The 21,190-nt window shown below is 38.8% G+C and overlaps 2 protein-coding genes across 2 annotated transcripts in view; one reads left to right on the forward strand and one right to left on the reverse strand.

Annotated features, from left to right (window-relative positions):
• Positions 1 to 1,406, forward strand: part of LOC137261920 (FMRFamide-related peptides type HF-1-like) — a 65,798-nt gene extending 64,392 nt beyond the window's left edge. The window contains exon 3 of the mRNA XM_067799738.1: positions 1,210 to 1,406. The gene's annotated coding sequence lies outside the window, so the exon portion shown is untranslated. The remainder of the gene's footprint in view (positions 1 to 1,209) is intronic.
• Positions 1,407 to 15,960: 14,554 nt separating this feature from the next.
• Positions 15,961 to 21,190, reverse strand: part of LOC137260790 (meiosis 1 arrest protein-like) — a 72,011-nt gene continuing 66,781 nt past the window's right edge. The window contains exon 12 of the mRNA XM_067798358.1: positions 15,961 to 16,146. Coding sequence (XP_067654459.1) covers positions 15,961 to 16,146 — 186 coding nt within the window. The remainder of the gene's footprint in view (positions 16,147 to 21,190) is intronic.

Below are 21,190 nucleotides of genomic sequence, written 5' to 3' on the forward strand. Positions count from 1 at the left end.
TGGCATGTATATATTTCTCTCCAGTCTACACAGCCGAATGTCATGCACATGCTTGTCCCCAGTCTGTACATCTGGATGGTTCTTTTTTCCAAGTAGACGTGCACATCTTTCCACACTTTGATCCAAGCAGATAAGGAACAAGTCCTAAGATCCAAACAATTACAGTGACCACGGAAAAGTGTGTGATGTTTGGTGGCTTTACTTAACCCCAGTCAGTGTCATGATCAAAGCTGATGTTAAAACTGGCTGCATGTCACACTAGAAATATTAGGTGTAATCTCTCATGTGCACTGAATCAAATGTTGTATAAAATTGATTTGATAATGTTTTCGAACAAACTATTCACTAATGTTTAATTTGGAAGTTTAAATCTATTTGATAGAACCTCGTGTTCACTTCCATGAATCAACTGTATGGGTAATTCATGTACGCGTGATTACCTCCTCAAGTATGCGAGTATGAGTGACTTACTCCCTCCGCTTGCAGTCAGTAACCGTAATGGCATGGGTCGATTGTTCTGTGGATCATATAGCCCACGTCTGTTGATATCCCAATTTCGCCCACTGGCTCAGAGACAACATTTGCAACGCAACTCTGTAAGTCAATTCTGTAAGGCAAATGTGGAACAAAAACACAAACCACTTACAAGACACACATTCCATTCACAGTGCGTCTTGGCAATGCATTTTATCACATACATCATGACCAATGGTATTCGAATAAAACTTACAATCAAAATGAATTTTCCAAAACATTTCAACAGAATGCAAAGAGTGAGAACGCATTTAATGTTGACAAAATTTAATTCTTTATATACAATCGATAAGTAGTTTGGATGTACTTCCTACTGATGGTGATTATGCTTGCAACGATTCATCCTGACCGCGATTCGATGCGATTTTCAAAATACTGATAATGGTTACTGAAAATTGAAACTAAGGTGTCAAGTTCGATTTGACTTTCGATGAATCTAACCGAATCGTTGCAGCCAAGTGATGATGATAACAGTGATGTATGGCAATATCCATAATCACAGCAAATGTCTATTGTAACACATCCAAACAGGACAGTAGTTTGCCTGTTTGTACTGAAAAATATCCCAAGAAGAAGAGTAAAATAACACTTTCAGTTTTCTTTTAAATGAATGAAACTATTCTTCGGCAAGCACTCTCAGATTCTGGTATTGACTCCAACTGTTTTCTGTTTCAGATCATTAAAGATGTCTGAGTCTGATGGCGGAGTGCTCCGGGACACTTTCAAAAAAACTTCCCAACTGTCGGATACACACTGGTTCCTTAACAGCCAGTTTGTATCAGCTGTTATATTACTACTCTGTGGGAACGTGTAGCATCGACGTTGTCGATTAAGTCAGACGTTGACTTAATAAACTGTGTATTCCCGTTCTTTCCGTGCAATCCTGTCATTTGTGCTTGCCGGTAAACACCTCCACTCAAGTTGGGTTTGGACCTCAATGTGGGCCCTTGAAAACACCCAGCTAACCATTAGTTAGAATAAATGTATTTCCAGGACATGTGGGCATGGATTATGCATGTGATCAGTCGAGCCTTCCCAGTTAGGTTGAAGTAGAAAACGCTCTTCATCAAAAGATCGGTTGGTTGGCTAACGTAGCACTACATTAATGTTCCAGCTATATGGCGGTGGTCTGTAAATATTGGAGGCTGGACCAGACAATCAAGTGATTAACAGCATGAGTTAGTCACTATAAGGAATAACATCAGACAGTATTTGATTCGAAAGTCAATGTGGACCCTATCTTTTTTCCTTCTGATTTTCTGCACCTATTACGGAAAGAAAACACCCAGGAAAAAAAGTCCCTACACAGCACACGGCACACTCCATAGAAATGCACCATCACGCACGGTCTCCATTGAGCAACGTCATTTCCCCAGTAATGAGTGGCACAAAGCAGCATGCACTTCGATCCATATGGTTGCATCTATGTGTAGCTATCTATGCGAATGTATGTGTACCTATCTACAGTTATGAGTCGCTATCTGTAGTTATGTGTATCTATGTGTAGCTATCTATGCGAATGTATGTGTACCTATCTACAGTTATGAGTCGCTATCTGTAGTTATGTGTATCTATGTGTAGCTATCTATGCGAATGTATGTGTACCTATCTACAGTTATGAGTCGCTATCTGTAGTTATGTGTATCTATGTGTAGCTATCTATGCGAATGTATGTGTACCTATCTACAGTTATGAGTCGCTATCTGTAGTTATGTGTATCTATGTGTAGCTATCTATGCGAATGTATGTGTACCTATCTACAGTTATGAGTCGCTATCTGTAGTTATGTGTATCTATGTGTAGCTATCTATGCGAATGTATGTGTACCTATCTACAGTTATGAGTCGCTATCTGTAGTTATGTGTATCTATGTGTAGCTATCTATGCGAATGTATGTGTACCTATCTACAGTTATGAGTCGCTATCTGTAGTTATGTGTATCTATGTGTAGCTATCTATGCGAATGTATGTGGACCTATCTACAGTTATGAGTCGCTATCTGTAGTTATGTGTATCTATGTGTAGCTATCTATGCGAATGTATGTGGACCTATCTACAGTTATGAGTCGCTATCTGTAGTTATGTGTATCTATGTGTAGCTATCTATGCGAATGTATGTGGACCTATCTACAGTTATGAGTCGCTATCTGTAGTTATGTGTATCTATGTGTAGCTATCTATGCGAATGTATGTGGACCTATCTACAGTTATGAGTCGCTATCTGTAGTTATGTGTATCTATGTGTAGCTATCTATGCGAATGTATGTGGACCTATCTACAGTTATGAGTCGCTATCTGTAGTTATGTGTATCTATGTGTAGCTATCTATGCGAATGTATGTGTACCTATCTACAGTTATGAGTCGCTATCTGTAGTTATGTGTATCTATGTGTAGCTATCTATGCGAATGTATGTGTACCTATCTACAGTTATGAGTCGCTATCTGTAGTTATGTGTATCTATCTATGCGAATGTATGTGTACCTATCTACAGTTATGAGTAGCTATCTGTAGTTATGTGTATCTATGTGTAGCTATCTATGCGAATGTATGTGTACCTATCTACAGTTATGAGTCGCTATCTGTAGTTATGTGTATCTATGTGTAGCTATCTATGCGAATGTATGTGGACCTATCTACAGTTATGAGTCGCTATCTGTAGTTATGTGTATCTATGTGTAGCTATCTATGCGAATGTATGTGTACCTATCTACAGTTATGAGTCGCTATCTGTAGTTATGTGTATCTATGTGTAGCTATCTATGCGAATGTATGTGTACCTATCTACAGTTATGAGTCGCTATCTGTAGTTATGTGTATCTATGTGTAGCTATCTATGCGAATGTATGTGTACCTATCTACAGTTATGAGTCGCTATCTGTAGTTATGTGTATCTATGTGTAGCTATCTATGCGAATGTATGTGGACCTATCTACAGTTATGAGTCGCTATCTGTAGTTATGTGTATCTATGTGTAGCTATCTATGCGAATGTATGTGTACCTATCTACAGTTATGAGTCGCTATCTGTAGTTATGTGTATCTATGTGTAGCTATCTATGCGAATGTATGTGGACCTATCTACAGTTATGAGTCGCTCTCTGTAGTTATGTGTATCTATGTGTAGCTATCTATGCGAATGTATGTGGACCTATCTACAGTTATGAGTCGCTATCTGTAGTTATGTGTATCTATGTGTAGCTATCTATGCGAATGTATGTGTACCTATCTACAGTTATGAGTCGCTATCTGTAGTTATGTGTATCTATGTGTAGCTATCTGCAGTTATGTGTAGCCATCTGCAGTGATGTGTATTAAGTGTAGCTATCTGCAGTTGTGTATTAAGTGTAGCTATCTGCAGTTGTGTATTAAGTGTAGCTATCTGCAGTTGTGTATTAAGTGTAGCTATCTGCAGTTATGTGTATTTATATGCTGCTATCTACAGTTGTATGTGTATTTATATGTAGCTATCTGTAGCTAGACGTAACTAATGGTAGCTGTGCTGCTGTGTAGTTACATGCACCTGTGTTTAGCTATGTGTGTCTATGTGTAGCTATCTGTAGATAGACGTTATTAATGGTAGCTGTGAGCAGCTATGTATGTCATGTACCTACTTGCACCTGTGTTCAGGTGGGTGTGTCTATGTGTAGCTATCTGTAGCTAGACGTAACTAATGGTAGCTATGGGCAACTGTGTTCAGCTATGTCAGTCCATATGTATACATATTCCTAACAGTATCCATATTCCTGTCCCACAGCTAGTTATGCAACATAGATAAAGATTCGTATCTTAGTATGAAACATGTTATTCGTTATCTCCAGAACAGATAGCTGTGGAATGAGGTACTTATGTAGAAGCCTCTGTGTTTCGATACTGCTCTTAACATGGTGTTGTGGGAGGCTAGGCATTCTGGAGACGTTGTAGACAGACGCCAACGTGTGGTGACTGTACGAGCGTATTGTGGTTGAAGTCGGTGTGGAGTGCGTGTGGCGTTTATTCGCTGAACGACTGTGCACAACTGTCTGCAGGAAGTGCAATCTCCACGACATAAGGACCAAGGGTGAGTTGTCTTTGTCATGAGTGAATCAACCAACACACTGAGTTCATGAATTGAGTTTAATAATACAGTCCGCTCTGACGAAACTTGGGCGCTTCTAAAGGACGCCACATTTCTCTCAGCTAATTCTCTCTGCCACTTCTAAATCCCATGTTAACGTGTTAGAAGAAAGCAATTCTTTCAATGCCTCACGAACACCACTCCCCTCGCCAGATGTCGCTATTACCAACACGTCATCAATTGAGTTCAATTCACTCTGGGTTTGCAATAAAGGTCAGCTCCTTGTTTTCATTGTAAACCCTTGTAGTTGTGTCACGGCAAAGCTGACGCTGCATTTTCCCCATTGCAAATGCACATTTAATCACCTTCCTTTAGAATTGCACTGTAAGATTACATTTCGTGCCAAAAGGAAAACATTCTCCAGCCCCATTCAAGGGGCACCAGTGTAGCATCCGCGCGCTTTGAAGGTGATCAAACAATATTGGTTTTCTTACGCGGACTCAGGCCACAACTTCAGCTGACCTTCACTGTAAAATGTTTATGATGGGAATGGAATGGAAGTTCGACTAACACACCTTTACAAATCTGTAATGTGTCCATGACCAATTGACCAATGACCAATGTCCGGAAATTTTGTGACTTGGAAATCATGGTTGCACTTGTGTATCAAAAGCAAATTGCAGGCAACTGATATAGATGACTGTCAGACAATTTGTGACTGTATTCATAGGTATACATACGGACTATCATACGGTGCCATGGTTGTTTTAACGTTTCTGGTGTGAGACTGTACACAGTGTTCATGGTCTCGATTACGACAGTTCGTCGGCCAGATCGAAATAAATGCCTGAAGGTTTCTGATCTGGATATATCAAACATCAACGTGACACATCACAATATAACTGAAATACATATTATGTTAAACAAATACTAATAATATTATATAATATCAAATAATATCTATACACCGACCTACAGGGCACCGTCAAGTACAATCCACCACCATATATAAAAGTACGACCGGAAGGTGCCAATGTCTACTTGTCTCACTCCACTAGCACTCCGACCGCTGTGATGAGGTTTGGGGAGGGCGTGTGTGTGTGTGTGTGCGTGTGCGTGTGTGTGTGTGTGCATAAAGATGACTTCTCTCCAAAAGCCCGGGGTGGAAGCTGATGACAGGAATGCGGAAATACTTCCTTCATACATAACACAAGCAGTGTCTCTGCAGTGAGTAGATAAAGTCATGTCCCTGCACAAGCATATAAAACTGACATGCCATGACTTGTGCAAACAGTAATAAACATTAACTGATAAACTAAAAACAGAGCTTATCGATCGAAATATATGTACAATACTGATGACCCTTTTTTTACTTTCCCGCTGAGCAATATTTTCATTTTGTAGCATGATTACTTGATTTTCTTGTGCAGATCGATGACAATGAAACGGCAACAAACGCATTTCCTACTGCAGTATGATTTCTCAAGGGTCATGTTAGCGTTAGATAAGATTATCAGACAAAATTGCTTCTGTTTCTGTTTGACTGTCACGAAACATTTGATTTACCACTTCAGTCAATATGAAATATTTCTTGGCAATAATCCAGTTTTGTCAATGTAATTATATCCCAATCTTAAAACTAACTATATAGTCTGCTTACGAAATGCCCACGGAAACAACTCACATTAAAGAAAAGAGATTTCACTTAATCACTGTATGTGTATGTCCATGCTCTACGGAGAGCTGCGAATAGCTGCATAGCTTAGGTGTTCCAGAAACTTGGGATCGTAGGTTCAAATCCAGGCTGTTTATGGCACTGCAAGGGCAATAATCGTCGTCATGTGTTTCCCCGTGAAGTAGAAGACCTGCTTCAGTTCTGGCTTTTCTCTCACGTGAGGCTGATACACCATGATAAACACGTTTTACTGTTCAACACGCTCTGTGTCATCGTCTGCAGTGTACATATAAGGCTATTCACACTGTGTGTACGTCACGTATAGACGATAGCAGTATTCAGCTATTCATTCCATGTGCACGTCAGGTACAGATAATATCAGCATTCCGCTATTCTCTCTGTATAACTGTACACAGCCTGTGTAACTGTGAGCAGCGTTCAGTCAACCCTTTCGGGTAGTCACGTTTTAACACCATTAAAATCAGCCCATAATACTTTATGCCAAAAGTCCCGTTTCCTCCTATGGGCTGGTGAAACCTAGTGAAGTTTGGTTATCTCTACCTCAGTCTGTCACTTTACAACTTCAGTGAACCATATAAGGAATGTGGTTAGGCAGAGCCCTGTCTAAACAGCCATGGAATCTGCCCAAATTGTGTTATACCTCAGTCAGGCTGTGCTGTGGTGACTCCTTTGGTTGAAAAGGCTTGAGGGAGGAAAGACCGACCAAGACATCTTCGGATCAACTGATACACTTTCGGGTCATTGTTTCCTTATGTACTGCTAAGTCTTGGTCCCGGAAAAACTGATACATTTCCGGAACACTGTTTCCTTATGTACTGCTAAGTCTAGGTTTTCGATCAACCGATACACGATACACTTCGGGGTCATTGTTTTCCTATGGAACTGGTAAGTCTCGGTCAAGGATCAACTGATACACTTCCGGATCACTGTTTTCCTGTGGAACTGCTAAATCTAGGTGCCGCATCAACTGATACACTTTCAGATCATTGTTTTCATATGTACTGCTAAGTCTAGGTTCTGGGAAATCTGCAAAATAGCCTGACTATGACAGAAAAATCTTCTTTCACTTCATAATCAGGACACTCCATCTCAACAACACAGATTGCTCTCAGTTATAATCTCTTTGGGCACGGTCGGACAGTTGGTTTTCTGTTGAATATATCTCTCGGTTATGCAGAGAAGTGTTCCTGTAGCCATCTGATATTTGGAAAAAAAACAGAGTTGAAGGTTATAGTTCTCTTCCTTGCATGAACTCTTTAGTCCTGGTTCCGCTGCCGGGTCTCCCTTCGTTGTCGGCGCTCCACATAAATGGGTAAATTATGCATGGGAAGATGTCTCCTTCTGCTCTGTATTTCTTTATTGTACTGGGTGTTAATGGGTGCCAACTGTTCATCCAGATGACGACATTGTGAACATCGTCTACTAGCAGTTATTCAGCAGTTATTTCACAAACCTACCCACGGTCCAAAAACTACCCTTTACACACCGATCTACCCACTTCAGATGCTATAGTTCAGCTCTTGTACATTCGTGTGTTAATCAAGTATGAGCACTTGAGTATCTCTTTTCAGCGATATTACACAACTCGCTTATGATCGCTTATGCAAATACCCATGTTACGGTTTGTGAAATTACGTACACACCATCCAATTTTAATGTCTTTTCCAACTAAAACTCACGTTTAATTTGTATTGTGTTGGGATTTCCATTACAACAGCAGGGGAATTTACCTCATGTTTTTAACGAAAACAGTTTCACCGCATGTTACACCAAATACCGCTTTAATTATACATCATCTCGTATTATTCTTTCAGAATATCATATTAATTACACATCACCCCGGGTTATAGTTTCTGAATATCACTTTAATTACACATAACCTCGGGTAATCGTTTCTGAATATCACTTGAATTACACGTAACCTCGGGAAATACCTTCTCAACATTACTTTTAAAAATATCTCGGCGCAGCACCGTTCCATTACGTCCTTATGGCCGACTGTTTAACATCTGCGATGCAACTTTTGAATTTACTCGTTGCCCTAGATGTTCCTTATATTACACACCGTAAGCATCATTCCACAGATGAACAGCTACATTGTTAACATTGATTTCCAATGATTAGCAAGCACACATTTCACATGAGATTAGAGCATCGGTACAGTCATTTTTTACGGTCGCATTGTCGCCTTATCATAAACGTGTTAAAATAGCAATGCCATAATGCGTTTTATTGTCGCGCCGTTTTGTCACTACCGCTATCTGTGAATATACATTTTTACTCGCTGTTATTTCCATTACTGCACTCCTGTTGGATGACAGAGCGTTGGATGACGCTCTGTCACTGGCTATTCGACTATTAAATGATACTACTACTACTACTACTAGTGAATATACTTCGTTTACACCATGCCATCATGTACTATATCTGAAAATATTTATCCCGCAAGTGATGTTGACAGTCTGTACACTACTGTAACACGTCGATACCATCACTAAATATATTTTATTGCACCTTTCTATTAAAAGCAATGAATACTACAGTTGCAGAATGTTTTATCACTGAAATCACTTCAGAGTACCCTTCTACTTCTATCCTTGTTTTCACTGTATTTGCTACGTTTTTCATGTACTGCTATAGACTCCCATGAATAGAGTTACTCATACAGATAATGTGTGCTAGCACTGCCTAGACGGGCGGATGGAGAATCAACTTAAGCGGAGATCCAAGTGCCCCCACATCACTAATTATGTCTCTCTAGTTCATGAAACATTAAGGTTCCTCAAACAAAAGCCACTTAATCATTGTCTCTACTACATTCCTTGCACGCATATTTCTAGCGGACAAAATTGCTTCTATGATGTCCAAATGACATTTCTCAAGTCATGGTATTTTTGTGTCTGCTGGTTCGACACCACCAGCTGATGAAGGAACGGTGACAGTTTAACTTGTGTGCCTTGCACGGCAAACTACTTGAACCGGAGACATAATCCAATTGAACAAGATAACGACTGGATAACAAACTTGCCTCGGACGCGGAATTCAATTGTGTTATCTTGACAACACAAAGTTATAAACCTATCTAATTATTTTGACAAAATCGATCGATTACTCGAACATCATCCTATCGGATGCGCTCTGTGTGGTTGAAATGAGCCTGACGTAAAGTAACAATCAGCTAATTGTGTTGGTTGTACTGGAACACAGTGGTGCTCCGGACTACGCCAGTACGGAATTCCTAAACCCTTATGTAACTTGAAAAGGTGTAATTTCATTCTTACAAATTATATTTCACAAGCGCCTAGTTGTGAGAAGTCTCTGGGGCATCAATAGTGACATTTGCCGTGTCGGGTTGACGGTCAGTCGCGGCGGCTTGCACAAGCGTGGGGCTTTGTCTCCCCTATTGGATTAGTGTATTCCACTGCAGACCCAGTATCACCAGCAACATCAATGCCAAAAGGTGGCTTTGTGATGAAAGATGGCGGTTATACAATGTTCACACATAGCGCTAATGGTGAATCCCTCTTTGTACAGTTAGACCCTTTAAGCGAGTAGCCCAGTGGTTTAAGGCTGCAAGGTTTTTTTCATAGCTGTCAGGTTTCGCTCCAATGATGATCCTGATCTGTCACCGCCATACATTTGTTCATGGAACTTATCACCTTCCTTTCGCATTTCAAAATACAATCTAGATCCAGCATCAGCAGTGCAGGGTATTGTTGGCACACGTGGTTTCTGCTAATTTCATATTGCCTGAAAATGTGTTGCTTGAGCTATCTACAGTCGATCGATGTTCTAAACATAAAGACAAAGTTGCACGTATAAAGAAATGTAAGCACTTTAAGGACTCAATGGTACCTTGATAGACTTAAATTAAAAACGAGCTTGTTCAGCTGCACCATTCTGCTATGACGTAACGATGTCGTTTTGTTTTTCATTTGGAATTTCGTTGATATACACCACGTGTAAAATATGTATTTATAAGGGAAAGCTACGAGTAGGTGCGGTCTCGAGGGATTTGAATCCATGCAAACAAACGGCACAGAACAGGTTCTGGCAAACGACCAAGGAATTGAAGTTTGCATTTATTAACGCTGAGCACAGTCCTAGATTTGAAATTATGTGGAGAAAATCGCTTTTCTAGACCCTGTACACGGCGATCAAGGTTTGCTGGAATTGATGTATTCCCTTGGTAACGGTTTTACACAATGTTTGATGAGTGAACTGTTATCGGCTCATACAAACGCCACTTTGTTTTACTGACACACCATGTGAATATTGTGAGTGAGTAAATGGCAGCAATTTAACAGTAACATTAAAGTGGTATGTAAATATGTTAGCACAGCACAGATCTCAACTGAATACACTCTCACAAAATGTCAGGTCACACTATGGGAACAACCTAACCGTTTCAGTCTGCGCTCACTAACCTGCAACACATGTTGTAAAATATAAAACTTAGAAACCCTTGTATGCATGGCAAACAGACCTACTGGGAAAAGTAATGCATAATCATAATCAAGATTGCTAAGTACAGTTGCGGAACTGTGACGGTAGCTTCACAGAGTATCGTCTTTGTTCAAAAGTGTATTAGATATAGACATAAAACTCCACTACATGTATACCAAAACATCATAAATATTGTATTGTTCTTTTTCTGGACACGTGGAACAGTCATTAGTAATCTACATGTTTACATATGTTTGATCTTTGGTTCTATGTCTACAAAGAATAGCATTATCTATTCTTAGATGGCCATTGTATTGGCTTCTTGATAACACAAACAATTAGTTTGGATCAGGTGCCAGTGTCTGTTCAAGAATGAACTGAAGTAGTAAAAGTGATAGTATCTGTACCGGAATGCTTACGCAGAAGGCATAGATCAGTCACTTACATACAAATAGTTTGTATTAATTTTAAAACCTTACTAATCCTCTACAACACATTGTTGACGCAGCTTGTCGAACTGTTATAGAATGAATAAGCTGCAACACATAGCTGGGCACATAACTAGCATATGTCATTTATTATGGTTGCACTTCACAGCATGCACCACAACCTGTTAGTATGCTCCACACAACCCGAAGGCTTTTACACAAACGTAACCAAGTTATATGATGAAAATGCAGTATCTGGAAAGGTGGTGTGGGTATATCATTAGCAGGTTGTGGAGATTCGTAAATGTTAAAAAACTGCAGAATAACAAGTGACCGAGTAGCTCGTCACCCTGAATGACACTTCGTCGATATGAGCAGGACTAATGTCTGAAAGACTAAATATTGCGGAGTTAAAAATGCTCCTTTCAAACCAATTGGTAAAGAACATCGTTCAACTCAACCAGTCACCTGAGAAACCCATCAGTTTAGGAAGGGCCACGCTACTCTTCAATGCAATAACTATGATGTTACTCTGACATTAGCAGAGTAAGAGCAAGGACGGAAGTGCAGTCACCAATGGTCATTGAAACGTACATTGAAATAGAAAACCTGTTTGGTCACTGGTACTGGATTGAAGAATGAGAAATAATATCTTAACAAGGAATGTTGTTATAAATATCTGATACTTGGCGAGAACATATTTCTGGCTTATCTTGATTTATTATTACAGCGAGGAAACAGGATAAAGTGTCTTCAGCACATCACGCTTGAAAATTAAATGCGACAAATGGGATTGGGTGACAGGGCTTGATTCATGTTATCGTGATGATAGTTTGAATACTGCTGACTGCGGCGCTAAACAACGAACAACAATATACTCAGTCCAGATGTATCGTGCAGCATCATTATCAAATGTTTATTCTATTCGGTGTAACTCTATTAGACAGTCAGCCGTCACATGCAGACTAATCTGGGGTGTTTTTGGAGTCACAAATCCCGTATAAAGTGCACAAGAAGTATACACATACACCCATCCTGTGAATGATATTATACACAAATATAATAAATACTAACGACAAACTAATCTCTTCGTGTGATACGACGCCGTGTGCTTGCAGCAGTTATAGGTTATTCCATCAGCATACATAACAGTTTGTACAAGCACAGAGATCTTTCCGGAGCCGTTTAGCAAATAATGCCTTTAACTTTCCTCGGCAAACTGATGACATTAATGTTTAGAAAATAATCGTTTAAGATATCACTGCATGTATATATTTCATGACAGAAAAAGAGTGAATATACATGCTTGGTTTAGGTTTTCATTGAGGTGTTTTAGAGGAAAGCCTGGAGTGGTGGGTATAACCACATATTCATGGGAGCTCAACTGTTCTCCGTAAACCATGCACTTCCAACTATTGCTGTGCTATTGCTTGAAGTGTACGCTTTGCAGTCAACAGCATTATGAATTTAGTTTTATCACGCTCTTACAGGATCGGGTCATCAGGCAGGCTGACGAGGTTGATAGATGTCATAGTATCCCAATCGTGTAATGAGGCACATGATGCGCATCACTGACCATAGAGTCAGTTCTTGATACACCAGCCACACTTCAATAATTAGACAGGAGTTATTTGTTTGCTTGTTGGTGCTGACTTTAATAAAATTAGACATTAAGGTCAGTTTTTACCTCTAAAATGGATTAGTAATAATGGCTTCACATAATGTATTCATACAAAAACTTGTAGACAACAGGACGAATTCAGTGTTACTGACAGTGGAACAACGCTACACAAACCACATCCCATATATTTCCATAAACGTAAACAAAGGATATATCTACATTGTTACTGGGCGTTGACTGTGTAACGTGACAAATAGTCACAGATCTTACCACAGTCATCCACGTGGACGCTAAAGCTACACAGGATTGTTAAACAGTCGAGCAAAGACTGGGATAACGATTACTGGGAACCTACATGTATCAGATTCATCGCCCCAATAATAAAGGACTGTCATCGGTTTTTAATAACTGTTGTCATACGACAGATATATGTATCTATGTTGGTTGATTTCAGTGAATCAAAAATTCATTTGTTGAAACCATAGGCATATTCCTCCTCGCAAGCCGCCCGTTTTCTCGCAGTCATGGAATGATTGGATGCAGAATCACAAGTGCGAGATACGAAAGAAAACATTTATCTCAACTGAAGTAATTGTATGGAAGTGATAAAGCTGTCACATATCTAGTCTTCTTAGGAGGCAGGTCTCTGCGTAAATCGAGTGTCCGACCGGCTATTAATCCAATTCTGAAGAGACAAGAAGAGGGTTTGAGGCCGGCAGTATGACCAGCTACAAATCCATGACTTACACTGGCGTTGGGTGAAATGAGCTTAAATGATGTCAAATTGATTAGAGTGAGCACATCAAGGTTACTAAGTCTCTTTGATACAAGGAATGGCCACTCACAAGTCTTTTTCCAGTAAATGAGATTACATCTGTAAGCTTTATATTAATCACACAAAGATGCTGCAATCCGCTTTTCTGGTCATTGTTGATGTTGGTGGAATTGTCGCTTGAACAGTTCCAATCAGTCGTGCTATTAATTTTGCCTTAGATGTTATAACTAACTGCATTCAGCTTCAAGCTGTCAGGTGTGTAATTGCAACAACGTGACTTGTGACTTTTTACAGGCCATAGGCTCCTCAGCAAGGATTTGTTCCATCAATATCAGTCTTTAACTCTGTCAGTCAGAACAAGGAAACAGATGAGGAGCTGCAGGCCGTCAATCTCATAATCACTTATGACAAGATACGCCAGTTAGGTAATAGAAACACTTGTCATATGCCCTGCACATGCCTATCCTTGTATTCACAGATGCAATGATAATCTGTTATGATTGAGATCTCAAGTAGCAGCCATGGGGCTTGTTGTTATACACAAGAGAATTTGGTGTTATACATCTGTTGATAAATGATGCATTAAAAATTCTTTTTAATTGCTTTTCTGTTGCAGATAACACATACAATGCAGTCAATGTCACCACAGCATAAAATGAATCATATATCATTTGATATTTTTCCCTTTCTTCCACTGGAGAATGTATCCACCAAAAATGTTCTTCAAGTGTTGCACCCATGTTGGTAAGAAAACTCAGGTCTTTGGTCAAAGCCAACACTTAAACTACTTCAATACCCAAACCTCCAAGATGCAGGAATAAAAAAAATATTTGCAATAAAGTGTTGTCAGTGTTTGGAAAGAGAACAAAAGAACACAGGCTGTGGTGTTCATACCGACAGATAATTCAAAATTATTACTAACTGGAAGATACTGCAGTATAACATTTTTACATCAATATTCCACTAGTGTAATACCACTAGACTTAACCTCATAATGGTTTACATTTATGATGTCACAATGCTTATACCTCTGTCACAATGGTATTAGTAGACCAGCTTGTCTAGCAAAAAGCTCATTCATTAAACTGATAGTATTCAGTTTCTATCAATTTATGTCATAAGTAATTAAGTAATAAATAAATACTAAACTTGCTTGTGTAAAATACCATTTTCATTATACTCATGAAAGATTTGTACCAGACTTGTTTCATACTAAATCATTAAGGTCCTTTAGTATCCTCTTAGTATTTTGGTTGAGTTGTCTACAGAACATAAATAAAAGAATGAAAAAAAGGTTTCACACCGCTTCATATCAGTCCATGTTATATCTCCGCACTGAGATACTATTTACTGCCACATTTACAGTGAACTGTAATACACCTGAAGAAAATCTGTACCCACCAAGCAAGGACAGTTAAGTGTGTGTCTAATGTGGCTTGGTCCTTGTAAGAGGACTGTATCATCTGACTGTAGTGTTAGCCAAACATCATTCAAGAACACATATTAGTAAAGCATCACCACTCCTACTAAAGGTGTATTTCAGATGCTATATATTCTATTTAAGTAATGCTATCAACAAAGGTCAAAGATAAATGGTGATGAAGGTGCCTACATACTTATCTATATATGGTTTCAGTTTCAATACCTTATATAATGTATCTAAATGCCATCAAATCTGAACCTTATGAAACTGCTTTGTGTCTCAATGCCCATTCCTTTAGTTTCAGTCTAAGTAAACCTAGTCTCAGTATTATCCATAACACTCCTGCACTAAATCTGACAACCCTAGTAGGAGGTCGTGCCAGGTAACTTTTGAGTGACCTATGACTGTCCAATTAAACATGAGATGGCTGAATGCCTGTAACCAATCAGACAACAGCTCCTGTTTAGGGTTTGACGAGACTTACAAAATTCCCCAGTCACTGACCGAAGAAAATCCAAATAAAACAGATACATGATTGGTAGTATGTTTTCTGATGACATGGTTACAATTAGCCAATATTTTCACAAACTGACATCCTTGAACATTGACAAAAATGTTATTTTCAGCAACTGTTTACTCACTGTTGACAGTGTAATAGTGTGTTCCATGTGCATCACCTGGAAGCAATCATATGGAAAATAGAATATGGAACTGTTCCATTAACGTTTAGAGGTAAAAGTTCAAAGGGCATATGCAAATGTCCAGTTTCGCGATTTGGTAGGCTGTGTTCTGATTGGTGAATCTCAAAGCTACCTGACACGACCTCCCTCTACAGTTTATTAGACTCAGTAGAAGATTGTAACCAATAAAACTGAGACTAAGTTTACTTAGACTGCCTTTAGTGTCTTTGCACAGATTATATTGTTTATGCTATATAAATGAACACAACATCTTAACATAAGAAATTACAATCAGGGAAATATCATTCCAGCTCAGTAAGGAAAGTTGTGAAGGGTTTCTTCAGACAATGCTGTCTCTTTTTCTGTTGTTGTTGCTGATGCTGCATGCTGTGTACTGTGTGGGTGGCAGGTGATTCAGGAGAGGAAGAGGCTACTGTTGTCACTCCATGTACCTTGTTGACAGATGGGCCGTGGTAATGGAAGGTTTCCTGCACAGATATTTTAAGAGGCTGTTTATGTACAACAATAATAGTTCTACTAGAACTGTGTGAACTGCTTGAAATGATTATTCAATGGTTTATCTATCTCCCAAATCATACAAGACAAGATTCAGCCACTGGGCTGTAGCTCACAGGAATATCACTTAAACATTTACTTCCAAATTACATTTTAAACTACAATAATACAACCATAACCAAACCTCACAGATGCACTGTACAGTGAATTACATAGTTATATTAGAACATGTCTTAGTAATGAACAAACATACCAAACCATGCAATGCTTCCATACAACACTGTAAGTCATGATCAAATGCATGGCTAATGCTCATTATAAACCAAGAGTGACGTCACGCTATTCTTTTTATGGGACACTTTTTCTTGTAATATTCCGCAAATCTGATACAATCTCAATTCCCCAGGCAATTACCTAAATAATGTCCATTTGCCCTGGGCATTATCTTAATAATGTACCTCTTCCCCGGAATTTCGAATTATTACTTGTTTTGAAGATTGATATGACTTTCTCTTGCCATCACTGAATATGACCTTTGCTTACTAGCTTTGCGGTTTATCCACTTGGCTACAAAAGAAGTTGTGAAGAATGTTTCTCGGTACGAACCCCAGTTAATCCCAGTTAATTTCATAGGTGAATACCAAATATTGAAATTATATCTAAGGTATATCTTCAGGCGGTTCAAAAGTTGAATATAACATGCCCCGTGGTCATTATTATATCCTACACAGATAGCACCCATGCTGCAATCAAACTTCTGCAGCTACAGAGGCATCACTACTCATTTCTGTGATCTTCAAAGATAACTGGTGCCTTGCAGTTCCAAGACATCTGCACCTGCATGTACAGGGCTATGTCAGGATCAAAGGCAAAAGCAGAATAGCTATGAAAATGTATTTCAGTCATTCACCGGGTGACATTCACTATTACCTATATGCTATATATTACCATGACTAAAACCACCAACAAAATAAAGCATGTTGAAGTTTGTTCTGCTTGATATAAAAAGAACATTATTATGTCCAGTTAACATTCACAAAAGAATCATCTTGATTCCTCAATCTGAGTGTGGTATGGCAGTTACTGAATTGTAAGAAAGTTTGTACAGCATTGTCAACAATGTCTGTAGATGATCGCAGCGGTCACTGTTGAAAGAAACTATTAATCACTATCTACTCCCTTTCTAAACGCTATGATCAAATTTTATTGTAATCCATTGACTCCACTGAAATGTAACAAATCCCAGAGGAATATCAGAGATGAACACTTGGCTTCTGAGATAAAAGAGATGTAAAATTTCCTAGAATACTGAATTTTTTTTAAAAAACATAAATAAACAGTAGTTTGATTACCCGGTAACAACTTTAAGCAACATTGTGGCAGTATCTATAAAAAAAATTTTAAATATGAAATTTAATTTATTAATTCACTCAATTTTTTAGATAAACAAATCTGAATCCCAGTGTATTACACATGATTGTTTCACATCCCTGTGGGCCTTCTGCTTGGTAAAGCTTTGTACTGATTCAACAGTTTTCCTGCCTGTTAAAACAAACTGTTGTTGCTGTCTAAATGCCATGAATAAATCAGAGGCTTTTCACTGTGCAAGCCTTATTGTTAATATTTAGTAACATCCCTTGTGCTCGTTACTACACTGCTCAGAAACTGATGGATGAAAAGAACCGGCAAAAAATTTGGTTCCAACCATTTCACAATGACATTATGATCATTAAAACATTGCCAAATCCGGCACCTGTCTTTTCCGTATTCCAGCATGACTTTCCAACAAGGAATTTTAACAGTAATTAACACTGTCTATACTGGCATGGGTATGAGCAGTCCAGTCTGGGAGTGAGTTCAGTCTTAAACCACTTTAAGCAAAACTATTTAAGCAAAAACATGGTATAACACTCAAATCATGAGTTTATCTTAAATTACATAGATTACCCCCCAACAGTGTTACTTTTTCCCCAATTTATTGCTTTGATATCTAGGCACCTTGACTCTTCCATTTGGAGAGACCACATTTTTTTCAAACAAATTCTTGTTCTATACACAGTAACCTTTTCATTCAACACGGGGTGTCACAGTGGTACAAAACATTTTTAACAACAATTTACAGTGTCTCTACACCTACTACAGTCCCATCCATTGTTAGACAGTATGATCTGACAACATTTCACAAATCACATGTTTTCTCTGTAATTCTGAATAAGAATTAATACTTTCTCAAACTCGAGAGCGCTTTTACCTTCATCTAATGAGACTGAACCAAACACAGCACAACAATGGAGCCATTACCAAGATTATCAGAAAACATCCGGTGACGTCAAAAACAACACTGCCACGAGACCTTTCTCTATATAAAGGCACACACACTCATGGTATCTTTGTCTGATGAGTACTCACTCATACGAAACACGTAACAAAATACACTTCACGCCAATCTTGCCCTGTGTAGTCTCCTTACTACTGTCCATAAATATTCCCAAGATAAAAACACTGTCAGTGTAACAAAATGTCACCCACCTCGATGTGGAACTTTTTCAATCATAAACCTAAAACTGCAAATTTACATTTTGCGAAGACAAACAATTTACTATCAAAACCAACGTTATCTGCTGCAGCAAATACGTTATATATGTGTTAAAGTGTGGGATGTGGTGAACATTATGTTGGAGAAACCGGAATGCAACTAAAGGACCGAGTCACTGTACACAGACAGCAAATTTGAGATCTGAATGTGCGATGTATAAATGTAAGCAAACAGATTTATGAATGCAGAAATGGTCAGTTTACTCTCATTCTGTTTTATCGATTGTTTAACAATGATAAACAAATACAGATGGGAAAAGAATAAATGGTTGTTTAACTCTAAGCTTAATTCAAAAGTATAATTTTGTATCCTTCCTAATGTAACTCAGTATGTATTTGTGCACTAAAACCATAATGCATACATGTTCACCACTATTGTTTGTAACTATGACATCAAAAACATGATGATGTAACAAACGCAACCCTACTTTTACCATGACTGTTTTACATCTCCCACTATTGTGACTCACTGTAACGTCATACTCATGATGACAACATATCTATTACAGTTGTAAGTTGCCTTTGATGACCCTTAGAGAGAGAGAGAGAGTTAGTTTAGTTTTACAAACAATTCCGCCACTTTTAGCCATATTCCAGCAATACCAGAGCATGTGACACCAGGAATGGGCTGCACACATCGTACCCTTGTGTGGAATGAACCCAGGTCTTTGGTGTGATAAGCGAATGCTTTAACCCCCACGATACCCAAATGCCCAATAATAAAAATTACTAATTAATGCTCTTGGTAGACAAGATTCAGACGCAGTCACTTCACAGTGAATCAAACCCTTTTAGGATTACCGCAGTTATGATTTATAAACACTGGCGCTTTGCATTAACTGTTTTAAAGTGAGTGACCTGTGTCACATAGTAAATACATGGGTACTTAGGTGCCAGTGAAAGCGTCAAGCCAAAATGTATGACCTTTTTTGTTGATTTGTACTTGTTGAATAAAGAACAGTCATCAACATTGTTTTAATGTAAAAGAGATAAAGAAATTGACAAGTTTAAATGGCACCAATGTTGGAAAATGACCATTACTGTTTAAACCAGCATCCTGTCTAGACAAGCATTTTATTTCGGTCCTGTGGGGTGCCGGTTTAGACAGGTTTCAGTGTATGCAGAAGACATTTTTGATGTCTAGGGAACTAGCTCATAATTAACACAAAGTTTATGTTGATGAAGGCATAATTTATTCCAAACGTCTTTAGTTGGTTACTCAAGGCATGGCAAACAAGTACTGAGACAGAAATGAACTGGGTTGCCAGATCAGACATAACGAGGTGAGCAGACTTCCTGCTCAACAGAACTCTTGGGACTCCCAGGGTTCTTCCTGCAAGCTGCATTATCCTGCTTGCGGTCTTCCCTACACAGACAGTCACAATACTGGCCTGACGACAATATAGATGTGAGCATACATTCAGCTTTCGACAACAATTGACAAGCAAAGACAATGGACAGAAAGAAAAACAATAGCACCTCCTTGTACAGTTGACGCGATGGCAGACACAGACATAAGGGATGACCAGTTAAGGCTATAAATGTCACATACTGTAATGAAAGTGACAGTGAAACAGGGTGGCTGACAAGACAATGTACACTGGAGGTAGTGATAAGGATTAAGACTGCAGAAAGGCCTCAAATAAATAATTAAAATTAAATATCACATGACTTCACTACATGTTTTTGGACGGTTGCTGTCCTGAATAAGACACTATGACAGAAATCCGAAAGCATATGGTCTCTGGTGAAACATGATGCATCTGTCATCATGTGATGTGAAACACACTACATTTTCGCAAGTGCTGTAAATACAACTGAGGGTGTGGTGGGCAAACTGCCTAAGGCACCTGGTGAGTGATCAAGCAAGCTCAAGGTGATGGCATCAAGCCTACCTGTGACTTTGTAGTCAACTTGTTGTTATACCCTTGGTGCACTTAAAAGAACCCACAAATCCGTTGGTAAATGACCAGATGGTGACCACATGAATGTGTGCAAACACCTAATTGCATATAGCGCAACATGCAGAAAACTTGGATAAAGTAGCGTGACCATGTGCCCCATTTCACCCAGCTGTGAGTGGATACCTTGTAAGGATGGGAAAGCCACATTAACTAGCTGCTTCTGCAAGAGGTTATGCTCCCTCCAAAGGAGTTGAGATTGAAATTCATTAATCAAGGGAAAACAACTTAGCAGTATACAAATATGTATGTGTGTGTGTGTGTGTGCGTATGTGCCACTGAGAAACCAAAAAGGTGCCCAAATCTTATTTGTCAATTAGTGATGGGTGTGATGGAGGACTTGTTTTTGTGGACAAATCCAGCTTTAATGTTTTTCCCATAGTAACACATGTGAACATGTCTGCAGTGATTTTGGGAAGCATTATCCATTGTCATAAAGAGGAATCACTTTTGGGTGGTT

The sequence above is a fragment of the Haliotis asinina genome, chromosome 14 (genome assembly GCF_037392515.1).
Source record: "Haliotis asinina isolate JCU_RB_2024 chromosome 14, JCU_Hal_asi_v2, whole genome shotgun sequence".
Lineage (NCBI taxonomy): Eukaryota > Metazoa > Mollusca > Gastropoda > Lepetellida > Haliotidae > Haliotis > Haliotis asinina.